The sequence below is a fragment of the Gadus chalcogrammus genome, chromosome 6, assembly GCF_026213295.1.
Source record: "Gadus chalcogrammus isolate NIFS_2021 chromosome 6, NIFS_Gcha_1.0, whole genome shotgun sequence".
Classification (NCBI taxonomy): Eukaryota; Metazoa; Chordata; class Actinopteri; order Gadiformes; family Gadidae; genus Gadus; species Gadus chalcogrammus.
This window is the reverse complement of record NC_079417.1, coordinates 26,528,723-26,542,162: the sequence shown is the minus strand read 5'-3', so window position 1 is coordinate 26,542,162 and position 13,440 is coordinate 26,528,723. Positions and strand designations below refer to the sequence as shown.

Genomic DNA, 13,440 nt, shown 5'->3' with positions numbered 1-13,440 from the left:
TGGCAGGAGTTGCTGGAGTCGCTGCAGTAGCAGGAGTGGCAGGAGTGGCAGGAGTGGCTGGAGTGGCAGGAGTGGCTGGAGTGGCTGGAGTGGCAGAAGTGGCTGGAGTGGCAGCTGTTGCTGGAGTGGCTGGAGTGCCTGGTGTTGCTGGAGTTGCCGGAGTCGCTGCAGTGGCAGGGGTGGCTGGAGTTGCTGGAGTTGCTGGAGTCGCTGCAGTGGCAGGAGTGGCTGGAGTGGCTGGAGTGGCAGGAGTTGCCGGAGTCGCTGCAGTGGCAGGAGTGGCTGGAGTGGCAGCTGTTGCTGGAGTGGCTGGAGTGGCTGGTGTTGCTGGAGTGGCTGGTGTTGCTGGAGTGGCTGGAGTAGCTGGAGTGGCAGCTGTTGCTGGAGTGGCTGGTGTTGCTGGAGTGGCAGGAGTGGCTGGTGTTGCTGGAGTGGCAGGAGTGGCTGGAGTAGCTGGAGTGGCAGCTGTTGCTGCGGTTGCTGGGGTGGCTGGGGTTGCTGGAGTGGCAGGAGTGGCTGGAGTGGCAGCTGTTGCTGGAGTGGCTGGAGTTGCTGGAGTGGCAGGGGTGGCTGGAGTGGCTGGAGTTGCAGCTGTTGCTGGAGTGGCTGGTGTTGCTGGAGTGGCAGGAGTGGCTGGAGTGGCAGGAGTGGCAGGGGTGGCTGGAGTTGCTGGAGTTGCTGGAGTCGCTGCAGTGGCAGGAGTGGCTGGAGTGGCTGGAGTGGCAGGTGTTGCCGGAGTCGCTGCAGTGGCAGGAGTGGCTGGAGTGGCAGGAGTGGCTGGAGTGGCAGGAGTGGCTGGAGTGGCAGCTGTTGCTGGAGTGGCTGGAGTGGCTGGTGTTGCTGGAGTGGCTGGAGTAGCTGGAGTTGCAGCTGTTGATGGAGTGGCTGGTGTTGCTGGAGTGGCAGGAGTGGCTGGAGTGGCTGGTGTTGCTGGAGTGGCAGGAGTGGCTGGAGTAGCTGGAGTGGCAGCTGTTGCTGGTGTGGCTGGAGTTGCTGCAGTTGCTGGGGTGGCTGGGGTTGCTGGAGTGGCTGGAGTGGCAGGAGTGGCGGGAGTGGCAGCTGTTGCTGGAGTGGCTGGAGTTGCAGGAGTTGCTGGAGTCGCTGCAGTGGCAGGAGTTGCAGGAGTCGCAGGGGTGGCTGGAGTGGCAGCTGTTGCTGGAGTGGCTGGTGTTGCTGGAGTTGCTGGAGTTGCTGGAGTCGCTGCAGTGACAGGAGTGGCTGGAGTGGCTGGAGTGGCAGCAGTTGCCGGAGTCGCTGCAGTGGCAGGGGTGGCTGGAGTTGCTGGAGTTGCTGGAGTCGCTGCAGTGGCAGGAGTGGCTGGAGTGGCTGGAGTGGCAGGAGTTGCCGGAGTCGCTGCAGTGGCAGGAGTGGCTGGAGTGGCAGCTGTTGCTGGAGTGGCTGGAGTGGCTGGTGTTGCTGGAGTGGCTGGTGTTGCTGGAGTGGCTGGAGTAGCTGGAGTGGCAGCTGTTGCTGGAGTGGCTGGTGTTGCTGGAGTGGCAGGAGTGGCTGGTGTTGCTGGAGTGGCAGGAGTGGCTGGAGTAGCTGGAGTGGCAGCTGTTGCTGGAGTGGCTGGAGTTGCTGCGGTTGCTGGGGTGGCTGGGGTTGCTGGAGTGGCAGGAGTGGCTGGAGTGGCAGCTGTTGCTGGAGTGGCTGGAGTTGCTGGAGTGGCAGGGGTGGCTGGAGTGGCTGGAGTTGCAGCTGTTGCTGGAGTGGCTGGTGTTGCTGGAGTGGCAGGAGTGGCTGGAGTGGCAGGAGTGGCAGGGGTGGCTGGAGTTGCTGGAGTTGCTGGAGTCGCTGCAGTGGCTGGAGTGGCTGGAGTGGCAGGAGTTGCCGGAGTCGCTGCAGTGGCAGGAGTGGCTGGAGTGGCAGGAGTGGCTGGAGTGGCAGGAGTGGCTGGAGTGGCAGCTGTTGCTGGAGTGGCTGGAGTGGCTGGTGTTGCTGGAGTGGCTGGTGTTGCTGGAGTGGCTGGAGTAGCTGGAGTTGCAGCTGTTGATGGAGTGGCTGGTGTTGCTGGAGTGGCAGGAGTGGCTGGTGTTGCTGGAGTGGCAGGAGTGGCTGGAGTGGCTGGTGTTGCTGGAGTGGCAGGAGTGGCTGGAGTAGCTGGAGTGGCAGCTGTTGCTGGTGTGGCTGGAGTTGCTGCAGTTGCTGGGGTGGCTGGGGTTGCTGGAGTGGCTGGAGTGGCAGGAGTGGCAGGAGTGGCAGCTGTTGCTGGAGTGGCTGGAGTTGCAGGAGTTGCTGGAGTCGCTGCAGTGGCAGGAGTTGCAGGAGTCGCAGGGGTGGCTGGAGTGGCAGCTGTTGCTGGAGTGGCTGGAGTTGCTGGAGTGGCAGGAGTTGCTGGAGATGCTGGAGTCGCTGCAGTGGCAGGAGTGGCAGGAGTGGCTGGAGTGGCAGGAGTGGCTGGGGTTGCTGGAGTGGCAGGAGTGGCTGGAGTGGCAGCTGTTGCTGGAGTGGCTGGAGTTGCTGGAGTCGCTGCAGTGGCTGGAGTGGCTGGTGTTGCTGGAGTGGCAGGAGTGGCTGGAGTAGCTGGAGTGGCAGCTGTTGCTGGAGTGGCAGGAGTGGCTGGAGTGGCAGCTGTTGCTGGAGTGGCTGGTGTTGCTGGAGTGGCTGGTGTTGCTGGAGTGGCTGGAGTAGCTGGAGTGGCAGCTGTTGCTGGAGTGGCTGGTGTTGCTGGAGTGGCAGGAGTGGCTGGAGTGGCTGGTGTTGCTGGAGTGGCAGGAGTGGCAGGAGTGGCTGGAGTGGCTGGAGTGGCTGGTGTTGCTGGAGTGGCAGGAGTGGCTGGAGTAGCTGGAGTGGCAGCTGTTGCTGGTGTGGCTGGAGTTGCTGCAGTTGCTGGGGTGGCTGGGGTTGCTGGAGTGGCAGGAGTGGCGGGAGTGGCAGCTGTTGCTGGAGTGGCTGGAGTTGCAGGAGTTGCTGGAGTCGCTGCAGTGGCCGGAGTGGCAGGAGTGGCTGGAGTGGCAGCTGTTGCTGGAGTGGCTGGAGTTGCTGGAGTGGCAGGGGTGGCTGGAGTGGCTGGAGTTGCAGCTGTTGCTGGAGTGGCTGGTGTTGCTGGAGTGACAGGAGTGGCTGGAGTGGCAGGGGTGGCTGGAGTTGCTGGAGTTGCTGCAGTGGCAGGAGTGGCTGGAGTGGCTGGAGTGGCAGGAGTTGCCGGAGTCGCTGCAGTGGCAGGAGTGGCTGGAGTGGCAGGAGTGGCTGGAGTGGCTGGAGTGGCAGGAGTGGCTGGAGTGGCAGCTGTTGCTGGAGTGGCTGGAGTGGCTGGTGTTGCTGGAGTGGCTGGTGTTGCTGGAGTGGCTGGAGTAGCTGGAGTGGCAGCTGTTGCTGGAGTGGCTGGTGTTGCTGGAGTGGCAGGAGTGGCTGGAGTGGCTGGTGTTGCTGGAGTGGCAGGAGTGGCAGGAGTGGCTGGAGTGGCTGGTGTTGCTGGAGTGGCAGGAGTGGCTGGAGTAGCTGGAGTGGCAGCTGTTGCTGGTGTGGCTGGAGTTGCTGGAGTGGCTGGTGTTGCTGGAGTGGCAGGAGTGGCTGGAGTGGCAGGAGTGGCAGGGGTGGCTGGAGTTGCTGGAGTTGCTGGAGTCGCTGCAGTGGCAGGAGTGGCTGGAGTGGCTGGAGTGGCAGGAGTTGCCGGAGTCGCTGCAGTGGCAGGAGTGGCTGGAGTGGCAGGAGTGGCTGGAGTGGCTGGAGTGGCAGGAGTGGCTGGAGTGGCAGCTGTTGCTGGAGTGGCTGGAGTGGCTGGTGTTGCTGGAGTGGCTGGTGTTGCTGGAGTGGCTGGAGTAGCTGGAGTGGCACCTGTTGCTGGAGTGGCTGGTGTTGCTGGAGTGGCAGGAGTGGCTGGAGTGGCTGGTGTTGCTGGAGTGGCAGGAGTGGCAGGAGTGGCTGGAGTGGCTGGTGTTGCTGGAGTGGCAGGAGTGGCTGGAGTAGCTGGAGTGGCAGCTGTTGCTGGGGTGGCTGGAGTTGCTGCAGTTGCTGGGGTGGCTGGGGTTGCTGGAGTGGCAGGAGTGGCGGGAGTGGCAGCTGTTGCTGGAGTGGCTGGAGTTGCAGGAGTTGCTGGAGTCGCTGCAGTGGCAGGAGTGGCAGGAGTCGCAGGGGTGGCTGGAGTGGCAGCTGTTGCTGGAGTGGCTGCAGTGGCTGGTGTTGCTGGAGTGGCAGGAGTTGCTGGAGATGCTTGAGTCGCTGCAGTGGCAGGAGTGGCAGGAGTGGCCGGAGTGGCAGGAGTGGCTGGAGTTGCTGGGGTTGCTGGAGTGGCAGGAGTGGCTGGAGTGGCAGCTGTTGCTGGAGTGGCTGGAGTTGCTGGAGTTGCTGGAGTCGCTGCAGTGGCAGGAGTGGCTGGTGTTGCTGGAGTGGCAGGAGTGGCTGGAGTAGCTGGAGTGGCAGCTGTTGCTGGAGTGGCAGGAGTGGCTGGAGTGGCAGCTGTTGCTGGAGTGGCTGGTGTTGCTGGAGTGGCAGCTGTTGCTGGAGTGGCTGGTGTTGCTGGAGTGGCAGGAGTGGCTGGAGTGGCTGGTGTTGCTGGAGTGGCAGGAGTGGCAGGAGTGGCTGGAGTGGCTGTTGTTGCTGGCGTGGCAGGAGTGGCTGGAGTAGCTGGAGTGGCAGCTGTTGCTGGTGTGGCTGGAGTTGCTGCAGTTGCTGGGGTGGCTGGGGTTGCTGGAGTGGCAGGAGTGGCAGCTGTAGCTGGAGTGGCTGGAGTTGCAGGAGTTGCTGGAGTCGCTGCAGTGGCAGGAGTGGCAGGAGTGGCTGGAGTGGCTGGAGTTGCTGGGGTTGCTGGACTGGCAGGAGTGGCTGGAGTGGCAGCTGTTGCTGGAGTGGCTGGAGTTGCTGGAGTTGCTGGAGTCGCTGCAGTGGCAGGAGTGGCTGGTGTTGCTGGAGTGGCAGGAGTGGCTGGAGTAGCTGGAGTGGCAGCTGTTGCTGGAGTGGCTGGAGTTGCTGCGGTTGCTGGGGTGGCTGGAGTCGCTGCAGTGGCAGGAGTGGCAGGAGTGGCTGGAGTGGCAGGAGTGGCTGGAGTTGCTGGGGTTGCTGGAGTCGCTGCAGTGGCAGGAGTGGCTGGAGTGGCAGGAGTTGCCGGAGTCGCTGCAGTGGCAGGAGTGGCTGGAGTGGCAGCTGTTGCTGGAGTGGCTGGAGTGGCTGGTGTTGCTGGAGTGGCTGGTGTTGCTGGAGTGGCTGGAGTAGCTGGAGTGGCAGCTGTTGCTGGAGTGGCAGGAGTGGCTGGAGTGGCAGGAGTGGCAGGGGTGGCTGGAGTTGCTGGAGTTGCTGGAGTCGCTGCAGTGGCAGGAGTGGCTGGAGTGGCAGGAGTTGCCGGAGTCGCTGTAGTGGCAGGAGTGGCTGGAGTGGCAGGAGTGGCTGGAGTGGCTGGAGTGGCAGGAGTGGCTGGAGTGGCAGCTGTTGCTGGAGTGGCTGGAGTGGCTGGTGTTGCTGGAGTGGCTGGTGATGCTGGAGTGGCTGGAGTAGCTGGAGTGGCAGCTGTTGCTGGAGTGGCTGGTGTTGCTGGAGTGGCTGGAGTAGCTGGAGTGGCAGCTGTTGCTGGTGTGGCTGGAGTTGCTGCGGTTGCTGGGGTGGCTGGGGTTGCTGGAGTGGCCGGAGTGGCGGGAGTGGCAGCTGTTGCTGGAGTGGCTGGAGTTGCAGGAGTTGCTGGAGTCGCTGCAGTGGCAGGAGTGGCAGGAGTGGCTGGAGTCGCAGGGGTGGCTGGAGTGGCAGCTGTTGCTGGAGTGGCTGGAGTGGCTGGTGTTGCTGGAGTGGCAGGAGTTGCTGGAGTGGCAGCTGTTGCTGGAGTGGCTGGAGTTGCTGAGTCGCTGCAGTGGCAGGAGTGGCTGGTGTCGCTGGAGTGGCAGGAGTGGCTGGAGTAGCTGGAGTGGCAGCTGTTGCTGGAGTGGCTGGAGTTGCTGCGGTTGCTGCGGTGGCTGGAGTGGCTGGAGTGGCTGGAGTTGCTGGAGTGGCAGGGGTGGCTGGAGTGGCTGGAGTTGCAGCTGTTGCTGGAGTGGCTGGTGTTGCTGGAGTGGCTGGAGTAGCTGGAGTGGCAGCTGTTGCTGGAGTGGCTGGAGTTGCTGCGGTTGCTGGGGTGGCTGGGGTTGCTGGAGTGGTAGGAGTGGCTGGGGTTGCTGGAGTGGCAGGAGTGGCTGGAGTGGCTGGAGTGGCAGCTGTTGCTGGAGTGGCTGGAGTGGCTGGAGTTGCTGGAGTCGCTGCAGTGGCAGGAGTGGCAGGAGTGGCTGGAGTGGCAGGGGTGGCTGGAGTGGCTGGAGTGGCTGGTGTTGCTGGAGTGGCTGGTGTTGCTGGAGTGGCTGGAGTAGCTGGAGTGGCAGCTGTTGCTGGAGTGGCTGGTGTTGCTGGAGTGGCAGGAGTGGCTGGAGTGGCTGGTGTTGCTGGAGTGGCAGGAGTGGCTTGAGTTGCTGGAGTGGCAGGGGTGGCTGGAGTTGCTGGAGTGGCAGGGGTGGCTGGAGTGGCTGGAGTAGCTGGAGTGGCAGCTGTTGCTGGAGTGGCACGAGTGGCTGGAGTGGCTGCTGTTGCTGGAGTGGCTGGAGTTGCTGCTGTTGCTGGGGTTGCTGCTGTTGCTGGAGTTTTTTTTGTGGCTGCAGTGGCTGCTTTGGCTGGAGTTGCTGATGTTGCTGGAGTGGCTGGAGTTGCTGAAGTGGCTGCAGTTGCTCGTGTGGCTGCTCTAGCTGGAGTGGCTGCTGTTGCTGGAGTGGCTGGAGTAGCTGGAGTGGCTGCTGTTACTGGAGTTGCTGGAGTGGATGGAGTGGCAAGAGTGGCTGGAGTGGCTGCTGTTGCTGGAGTGGCTGGATTGGCTGGAGTGGCTATGGTTTCTGAAGTAGCTGGTGTGGCCGTCGTGGCTGCTGTTGTTAGACTGGCTGGAGTGGCAGGACTGGCTCGATCGGCTGGAGTGGCTGCTGGTGCTGGAGTGGCTGCAGTTGTAGCCAGGATCCTGCTGTCACTGCTGCTGCTGCTAGGAGACTTCTGTAGCTGCTTGTAGCTTGGAGACTGCTGGTGTTGCTGGGGCCCAGCAAGCACGAGCCTGTAAGCTGTTATGCATACTTGTTAGCACATGGCTACCTGCCTGTTTAAATTCATACTTTTGGAATCAACTCACCATGTACTTGAGAACCCACAGCAAGTAGAAGAGCCAATTGCAGTACCCTGGAAGAGAAATTTGAAGAAATGCATTAAGTGCATTTCACTGATTAATCACAGAGTAAAGAACTACAAAATAAACAAATCACCTTAAGAGAAAAGCCATTGTTGCTTTGGAGAGCAGCTGTGTGCCTGGCACTACAACACTGAAATGCAAAGATTATCAATACAGTAATGTTAGATTTCAGCTTATTTCTAAACTGTTAGTGTAGAATGCGTTGTGTATTTTTCTGTCGTAGTTGTAATTCTTTAAGTTGAAATGAGGCAACTTGATAGGTTACATCAGAGGATCGAATTTATGGTTTATTCGAGAACAGGTAGGTTTTGGATGAGTGTTATAGGAAAGACAATGTGAATAACAAAATAACAGATGCAATGTCTCCCTAGATAAGTTAAATGGCCTTGGCTATGTCCCAGGCAACCTGGTTGGGTTCGTCCTTGTTGGGACGTAAACAAATGGAGGATGTTGGAAATAACACCTGGTATCAGTAGGAGAGGCACTGCCCTGTTCCCAGACTAAGAAATGTGAACACAGAGAGACACTAAATAACAGCAACATTCTACATTCCTCCCCCTTGGATCATATTAAACGTCATTTATAGATCACCCTTTAAATGATAATTCAGTGTATCTACTGGTAAACAATTAACAATTAACTAACTCAACAAAGAAAGCATAAATGGCAATGGTTAACATAAAAGTATACTCATCATAAAAAAGTGAACCAGGTGGAGGTTACTTAAAAATAACAAACTCATTAGTTTCATCATGATTAAACCAAAACTGATAAAGGAAAGGAACTGTCCAGACACCTCCCTCTGATCGGCAGTGAAGCTCCAACATCTTTAATAGCTCTCACTGTTCCCAGCAAAATAGTGGTTCCGTAGTATAACAAATGTACAGGGCCTAGGGGAAGGCTTAGCCTAAGCAACTTTGCGAAGTATAGGACACCAGACCTTGCGACGGGCTTGGCTCTCTAACACCGCCACCATAAGGAGGGCCAACACGATCGGGGCATTCCCCAGGACGTTGGTATGGGGGCGGTGATTCGGTGAAACACACAGAGGGATAACTTAATGACCACATATAGCATAATAATTGGAATGACAAATAGCGATTTGGATCTGAGAAAATATAGATCCACCCAACCCACTTTGCCATCCTCCCAAAGACCACATTGTCATATTAATGTCAATCAAAACAAGGCCTGAAGCATTCGCTATTGACAAAATCTCTAATCTCATCAAGGACAACTGTGACGCCATAGTTGTAATGATAGCAGAAAATTATCTCTGAGTTGGAGGAACAACATGAAAGTTCTGATGGAATAAACCACGCTTAGAAGTAATGGTAGCATTACCCTTCACCCCTGCAGTTTGTAGAAAGGTGTTATCTTTACAGACTACATTATGGCTGTCAAATGAACAATTTCCCCCTGTATACAGATGACACAACAAACATCACAAAGAATACCAGTGACATCATGGCTCAGTTGGTTTTGAGTAGGCAGTTGCAACAGTTATTTTCCAGGTGATGGTCATCGCAGGTGTGATGGGGATGAATGTTTGTAGTAGGTCGTCAGGACATCGCTGAGACACAGTTCAGTTCAAGAACAGATAGCAGTCTCTGCTATCACAAGGACTCAACTCGTGTCCGTGTCTCCTGGACGTCCAGGTACGATGAAACGTGTGATTTAAAAGAAAAAGTGTAGTATCAGTTTGGGGGAGGCATTGTCACAGCCTCACAAAAAATAATGGTTATATCAGTGATCAGTAATCAATCATCATGATTCTCAATAAACTTGTGTAAATGAATGATTGAATGAGTGAACCTTTGTTAATTTTTTAAAAAAAAAGATGGCATACATCTCTGTCTATTTGCTTTACCTCTCTCTTTTTCTCTCTCTATCGAGAGCATCCTCATATTTAGAAGTTGTCTTCTCAAATCTCAGTGGATCTCTCTCCATTTACTTCCCTAACCCTGCTCTTTTGTGCTTAAAAATAGCCAGCTTTCACGTAGCTGTTACCCCCTTAAAAAAATAAAACGTCTGCCACGGAGCTCGGTATGCCAAAACCAGGTGATGGCTCACTTTCTTTCCCCTCAGGTTATCCAACACAACCCGTTTCTCTGATCACATGCCGTAAATCAAAACAAAAAAAACGTCTAGCGATTCATCTATCCTCACCAGTGAGTTAATTAAAAATACGGTTTCACTCCTTGGCTAGAAACTAGCAAATCGTAAAACAAGACCCCTGGACATAACAAACGTCTAAGTTATATTCAGGACAAGTATCAACATTGACAAACTAGCAAAATTAACAATCACTTTATTGACCCGTAATGCAATTTCAGGACTTGCCCCTACCTGAAGAAACTAGGTCCTTATTCTGAGAATCAAACCCAGACGGACGCCGGCACTCTAACCACGACCTAAAAGGAACTTGGTCCTTATTCTGGGACTCTAACCCAGACGGGCGGCGGAACTCCAACCACTACGTAAAGGAACTTGGTCCTTATTCTGGGACTCGAACACAGACGGACGTCGGGAGTCTAACAGCGACCTAGTGGAACTTGCTCCTTATTTCTGGGACTCAAACACAGACGGGAGTTGGGACCCTTACCCACGCCCAAAAGGAACTTGGTCCTTATTCTGGGACTTGAAACCAGACGAGACGACGGGACTCTCACCCACAACCTAATTACATTCGTCACATTATGAAACAATATTGTATGAATGCACTGGATAGCATTATATTATAGAGCTGGAAAACTTAATACTAATAGGCTACCAAAGTTGGTAGAGATTGCACAGTGTTTGATAAAGAAGTAGGTTGTCTCATTACTGTGTCTTGTACTGGCTAATCCACATCCCAACAAGTAGCCTAGTTAACTAGGGGCCCTCTGTTCAAGGTCTGTTAGTACCCTTCTCCTGGTTGTATAAATTCGAGCATTACATGATTTTCTACTCAGTAGTAACAACCGCACGTAGGTACTGTATTGAGTGTAGTTCCTAGTCTTGAGTTATGTTCTTGGTCAGTGATTTCCCAAACACCCGGTTGCTGGACCCGTTAGTACCAGACATTGAAATATTTAGCAGAAAAGGGTAATTAAAACACAAAACATAGACATAAAATGAATGATATACAACCAAACCACTGTAAAGTATGCACTGTAAATTAAATGTGTCTTTGCACTACTTCTGTTTTTATCGAAGTCTCAGGTGACTTTTATTGTGTTCTCTTATAAATTGTATTTTTTTTGTACTAGTGTATGTGAACGGGAGCCTGGAGACTCACGCATTCATTGCTGTTGCTTTAATTGTTGTGGAATATGACGAATAAACAGCCACACACTTTCTTTAAAAATTATGCATCTTAAAATGAAGGCATTCAAATTGACCACCGGTTGGGAACCCCTGTTCCCGGTGACGCATTTCCCAGACCGTTGGGCCGCATACAGTTGTATGAAGAGCTAAGTGACGATGAACACATCCAGTGAAGAACACACAACAACCTCCTCCTCTAACGTCCTCTTCCCTCTCCTCCCATGGGCGCACCTATAGGCTTCCTCAATGTGCTGATGAACTTCCAATGGCAAAGCTTGCTGTGCCAGGTGGAGGTGGGGCTCCTGAAGATGTTCGGCGACGAGGAGGGGCCGTCTGACGAGGGCGACCGCCCGCCACAGTACACCCTGCCGCTACGAGGGGCAGACGTCCTCCCTGGGCCTGACACTGAGCAATCCTACCGCATCTATCTCAGCCTACATGGGCTTCAGATGGCCGTGTTGGAGGTACTGAGATAGCTCCCCACACGTTGGGAGCACAGCACCTACTCACGTTATTCCTCAGGATTACTACTGGTTCAGGGTGCTTCTCGCTCAATTCCCCACAAAACCATTGTGCCTTACCACATTTTGAAGTTGGTATATGGATCAGATGGGGTGGTCCCTTTCCTATTATAATTCCTGTTATGTTGCAATAGAGGTTCATGCATGAAAAAAATAGATACATTTGAAAGAGAAGGGATCTGCATTGGCATGATGAGAATAGTGTTTGAATAACGCACAGACTTCATGTTGGGATTGGTCTCAAGACCTTCTATCAACATTTTTATTGGAAAGATGTCCGCCACCAATATTCCAACACTGGCTCACTAATGCCAATGGGGGATAAGAACATGGGGTAAGAAAGCAAAACAATGATGTAAGGACACACATGTGGAAAGTATAACAACAGACCGTGTGAGAAGAGTCAGTCGTGCCTCACTCTTCTGATGGTAGCTAGTGCTCCGTCTCAGTGTCTTTAACCAGGGGGCGATTCAAGAAGAACCTATTGGCTTCCTTGCTGTCATGACCCAGGATGATATTAGACCCGTTTGAACCAGAGTCTGATTTCATCTCTGATAGGGCAGCACATTGTCGGTCTGAGGCTGTGTAAGGTGTACGATTCTTGGTTCGAAACACCAATGTGTTGCTTTGGATTAAAGATTAATGGATCAGAGATACCATTCATTCTGATTGCAGATCATCTGATGTTATGGATCTTCTTGGCAGAAGCTGTGGCTGGCAAACTAAGCTCAGATGTAATATCTTATTATGTACAGTGCTTCTATGTCAACGCCTTGAGTGTCCTGAAAAGCACGACATAAATCGTATGAATGGTTGCTGTTCTTGGGAGAAGTGTTATCAATGCTTCACTCTGTATGCATCTTCCTCTCCAGGCCAGCTGCTTGGACGACAAACAGCGATGGCTTCAGCTGCTCAGAGAAGAAGCTTACCATCAGAATCCATCTTGTGGCAAGGATGGAGAACCAGACAATACAGGTGTAGCCCTCAGGTGAGGCCTGCATAACTGCATTTAACCCTTTAATCTATCCATCCCCTCAATCCGCCAATCGGTATTGTATTGGCGGCATGTGGTCAGGAGGTAGAGAGATAGAGCGGGTTGGCTGGTAACCGGAAAATTGCTAGTTCGATCTCCAGCTCCTCCCAGCTGAGTGCAGAGGTGTCCCTGATCAAGACACCTCACTCCCACTGATCCTGATGAGCTGGCTGTCGCCCTGCATGGTTGAAACTGCCGTCGGTGTGTGAATGTTAGGCAAGATTGTAAAGCGCTTTGAGGGCCGATGGATAGAAAAGCGCTTTATAAATGCAATCCATTTACAGTTTACCATTTATTACCTCTCCTTCTCAGTGGCCTGCAGACCAGGCGATTTCCCACCTCCAACATGTACATGGATGACCTGTTCTGCCTCAACGATACCGCCCGCTCCCAGCCCATCTACTCCAACACCTCCATACTGCGCTACACGGTATGTGATGGTCCCGGTGGGAAAGATGTTGAGTTCAGTGATGTAATGAATTCAGACATGAAATCATTCTGATGCAGAGGTATCTATTTTAAAGGGAATATTTTTGTGTGTTGTGCACTGGCGTGTCTAACGAGAGAGCACTTGTTCATTTGGCTGGGTTATAATCAATGGAGGGTGGCAGGAGGTAGAGCAGGTTGGCTGGTTACCGGGAGGTTGCTATGTCGATGCCTTGCTCCTCCTAGTGTGTCGCGGTGTTCCTGAGAAAGACACCTCACCCTGACTGCTCCTGACGAGCTGGAGCTCTGCGTGGTGGACTCCACAGTCAGTGTGTGAATGAATGGTTGTAAGTTGTCTTGGATAAAAGCATCAGCAAAATCCCCTAAATGTAAAATAGAGGGAAGCGGGATGGCTCCGTCCTAATTACACAATCACAGCACGTCAGTTTCCCGATGCCCATCGTAAGGTGTCAACACAACACTTACACTCGAAAAGTATCATTCTCTGTACATTAAACACTGTAGATCAGGGATGGGCAACTGGCGGCCCGCGGGCCGCATCCTCACTCAGTGCGGCCCGCATCCTCACTCAGTCAAAAATAATAATAATAATAATAATTGATCGAGTTACAGAAAACATGCAAACCCATGCGTCTAGTTTGCTTAGAAGCGATATCAGTCATTAAAGATATCCACTTAAGTCGCCACTACAACTACTACAACTGCTTGTTGGGTTTGAGTTCATTGAGTTGTTGCACTTAATGTTGGGCCACTGTTTTTCAGTTTTTTGACTTCATTGAATGATGATGTATATGAGCCCTTTGCACTGATAAAAATACTGACCATTCATGTGGCTGTTTGAGCATGGAAAACATGAAATGAATGTATGTTGGTTCAATTATTATACCGTACATAGGTTATGATTCTGGATGATTTTTTAGGTAGTGGCCATCCCCAAAATGCACCAGAATACAGGAAATCATATCTACCAAATTCAAAATTGTGTAGCTTCTCTCAGCTCACGTTTAGTT

The 13,440-nt window shown here is 53.7% G+C and overlaps 1 protein-coding gene across 3 annotated transcripts in view; it reads left to right on the top strand.

Annotated features, from left to right (window-relative positions):
* si:dkey-220o5.5 (actin filament-associated protein 1-like 1) overlaps positions 1 to 13,440 on the top strand; it is a 166,227-nt gene that overhangs the window by 150,182 nt on the left and 2,605 nt on the right. For all 3 annotated transcript variants that reach the window (XM_056592006.1, XM_056592005.1, XM_056592004.1), the window contains 3 exons: positions 10,667 to 10,893; positions 11,823 to 11,938; positions 12,296 to 12,413. In XM_056592006.1, the coding sequence (XP_056447981.1) occupies positions 10,667 to 10,893; positions 11,823 to 11,938; positions 12,296 to 12,413 (461 nt within the window). The remainder of the gene's footprint in view (positions 1 to 10,666; positions 10,894 to 11,822; positions 11,939 to 12,295; positions 12,414 to 13,440) is intronic.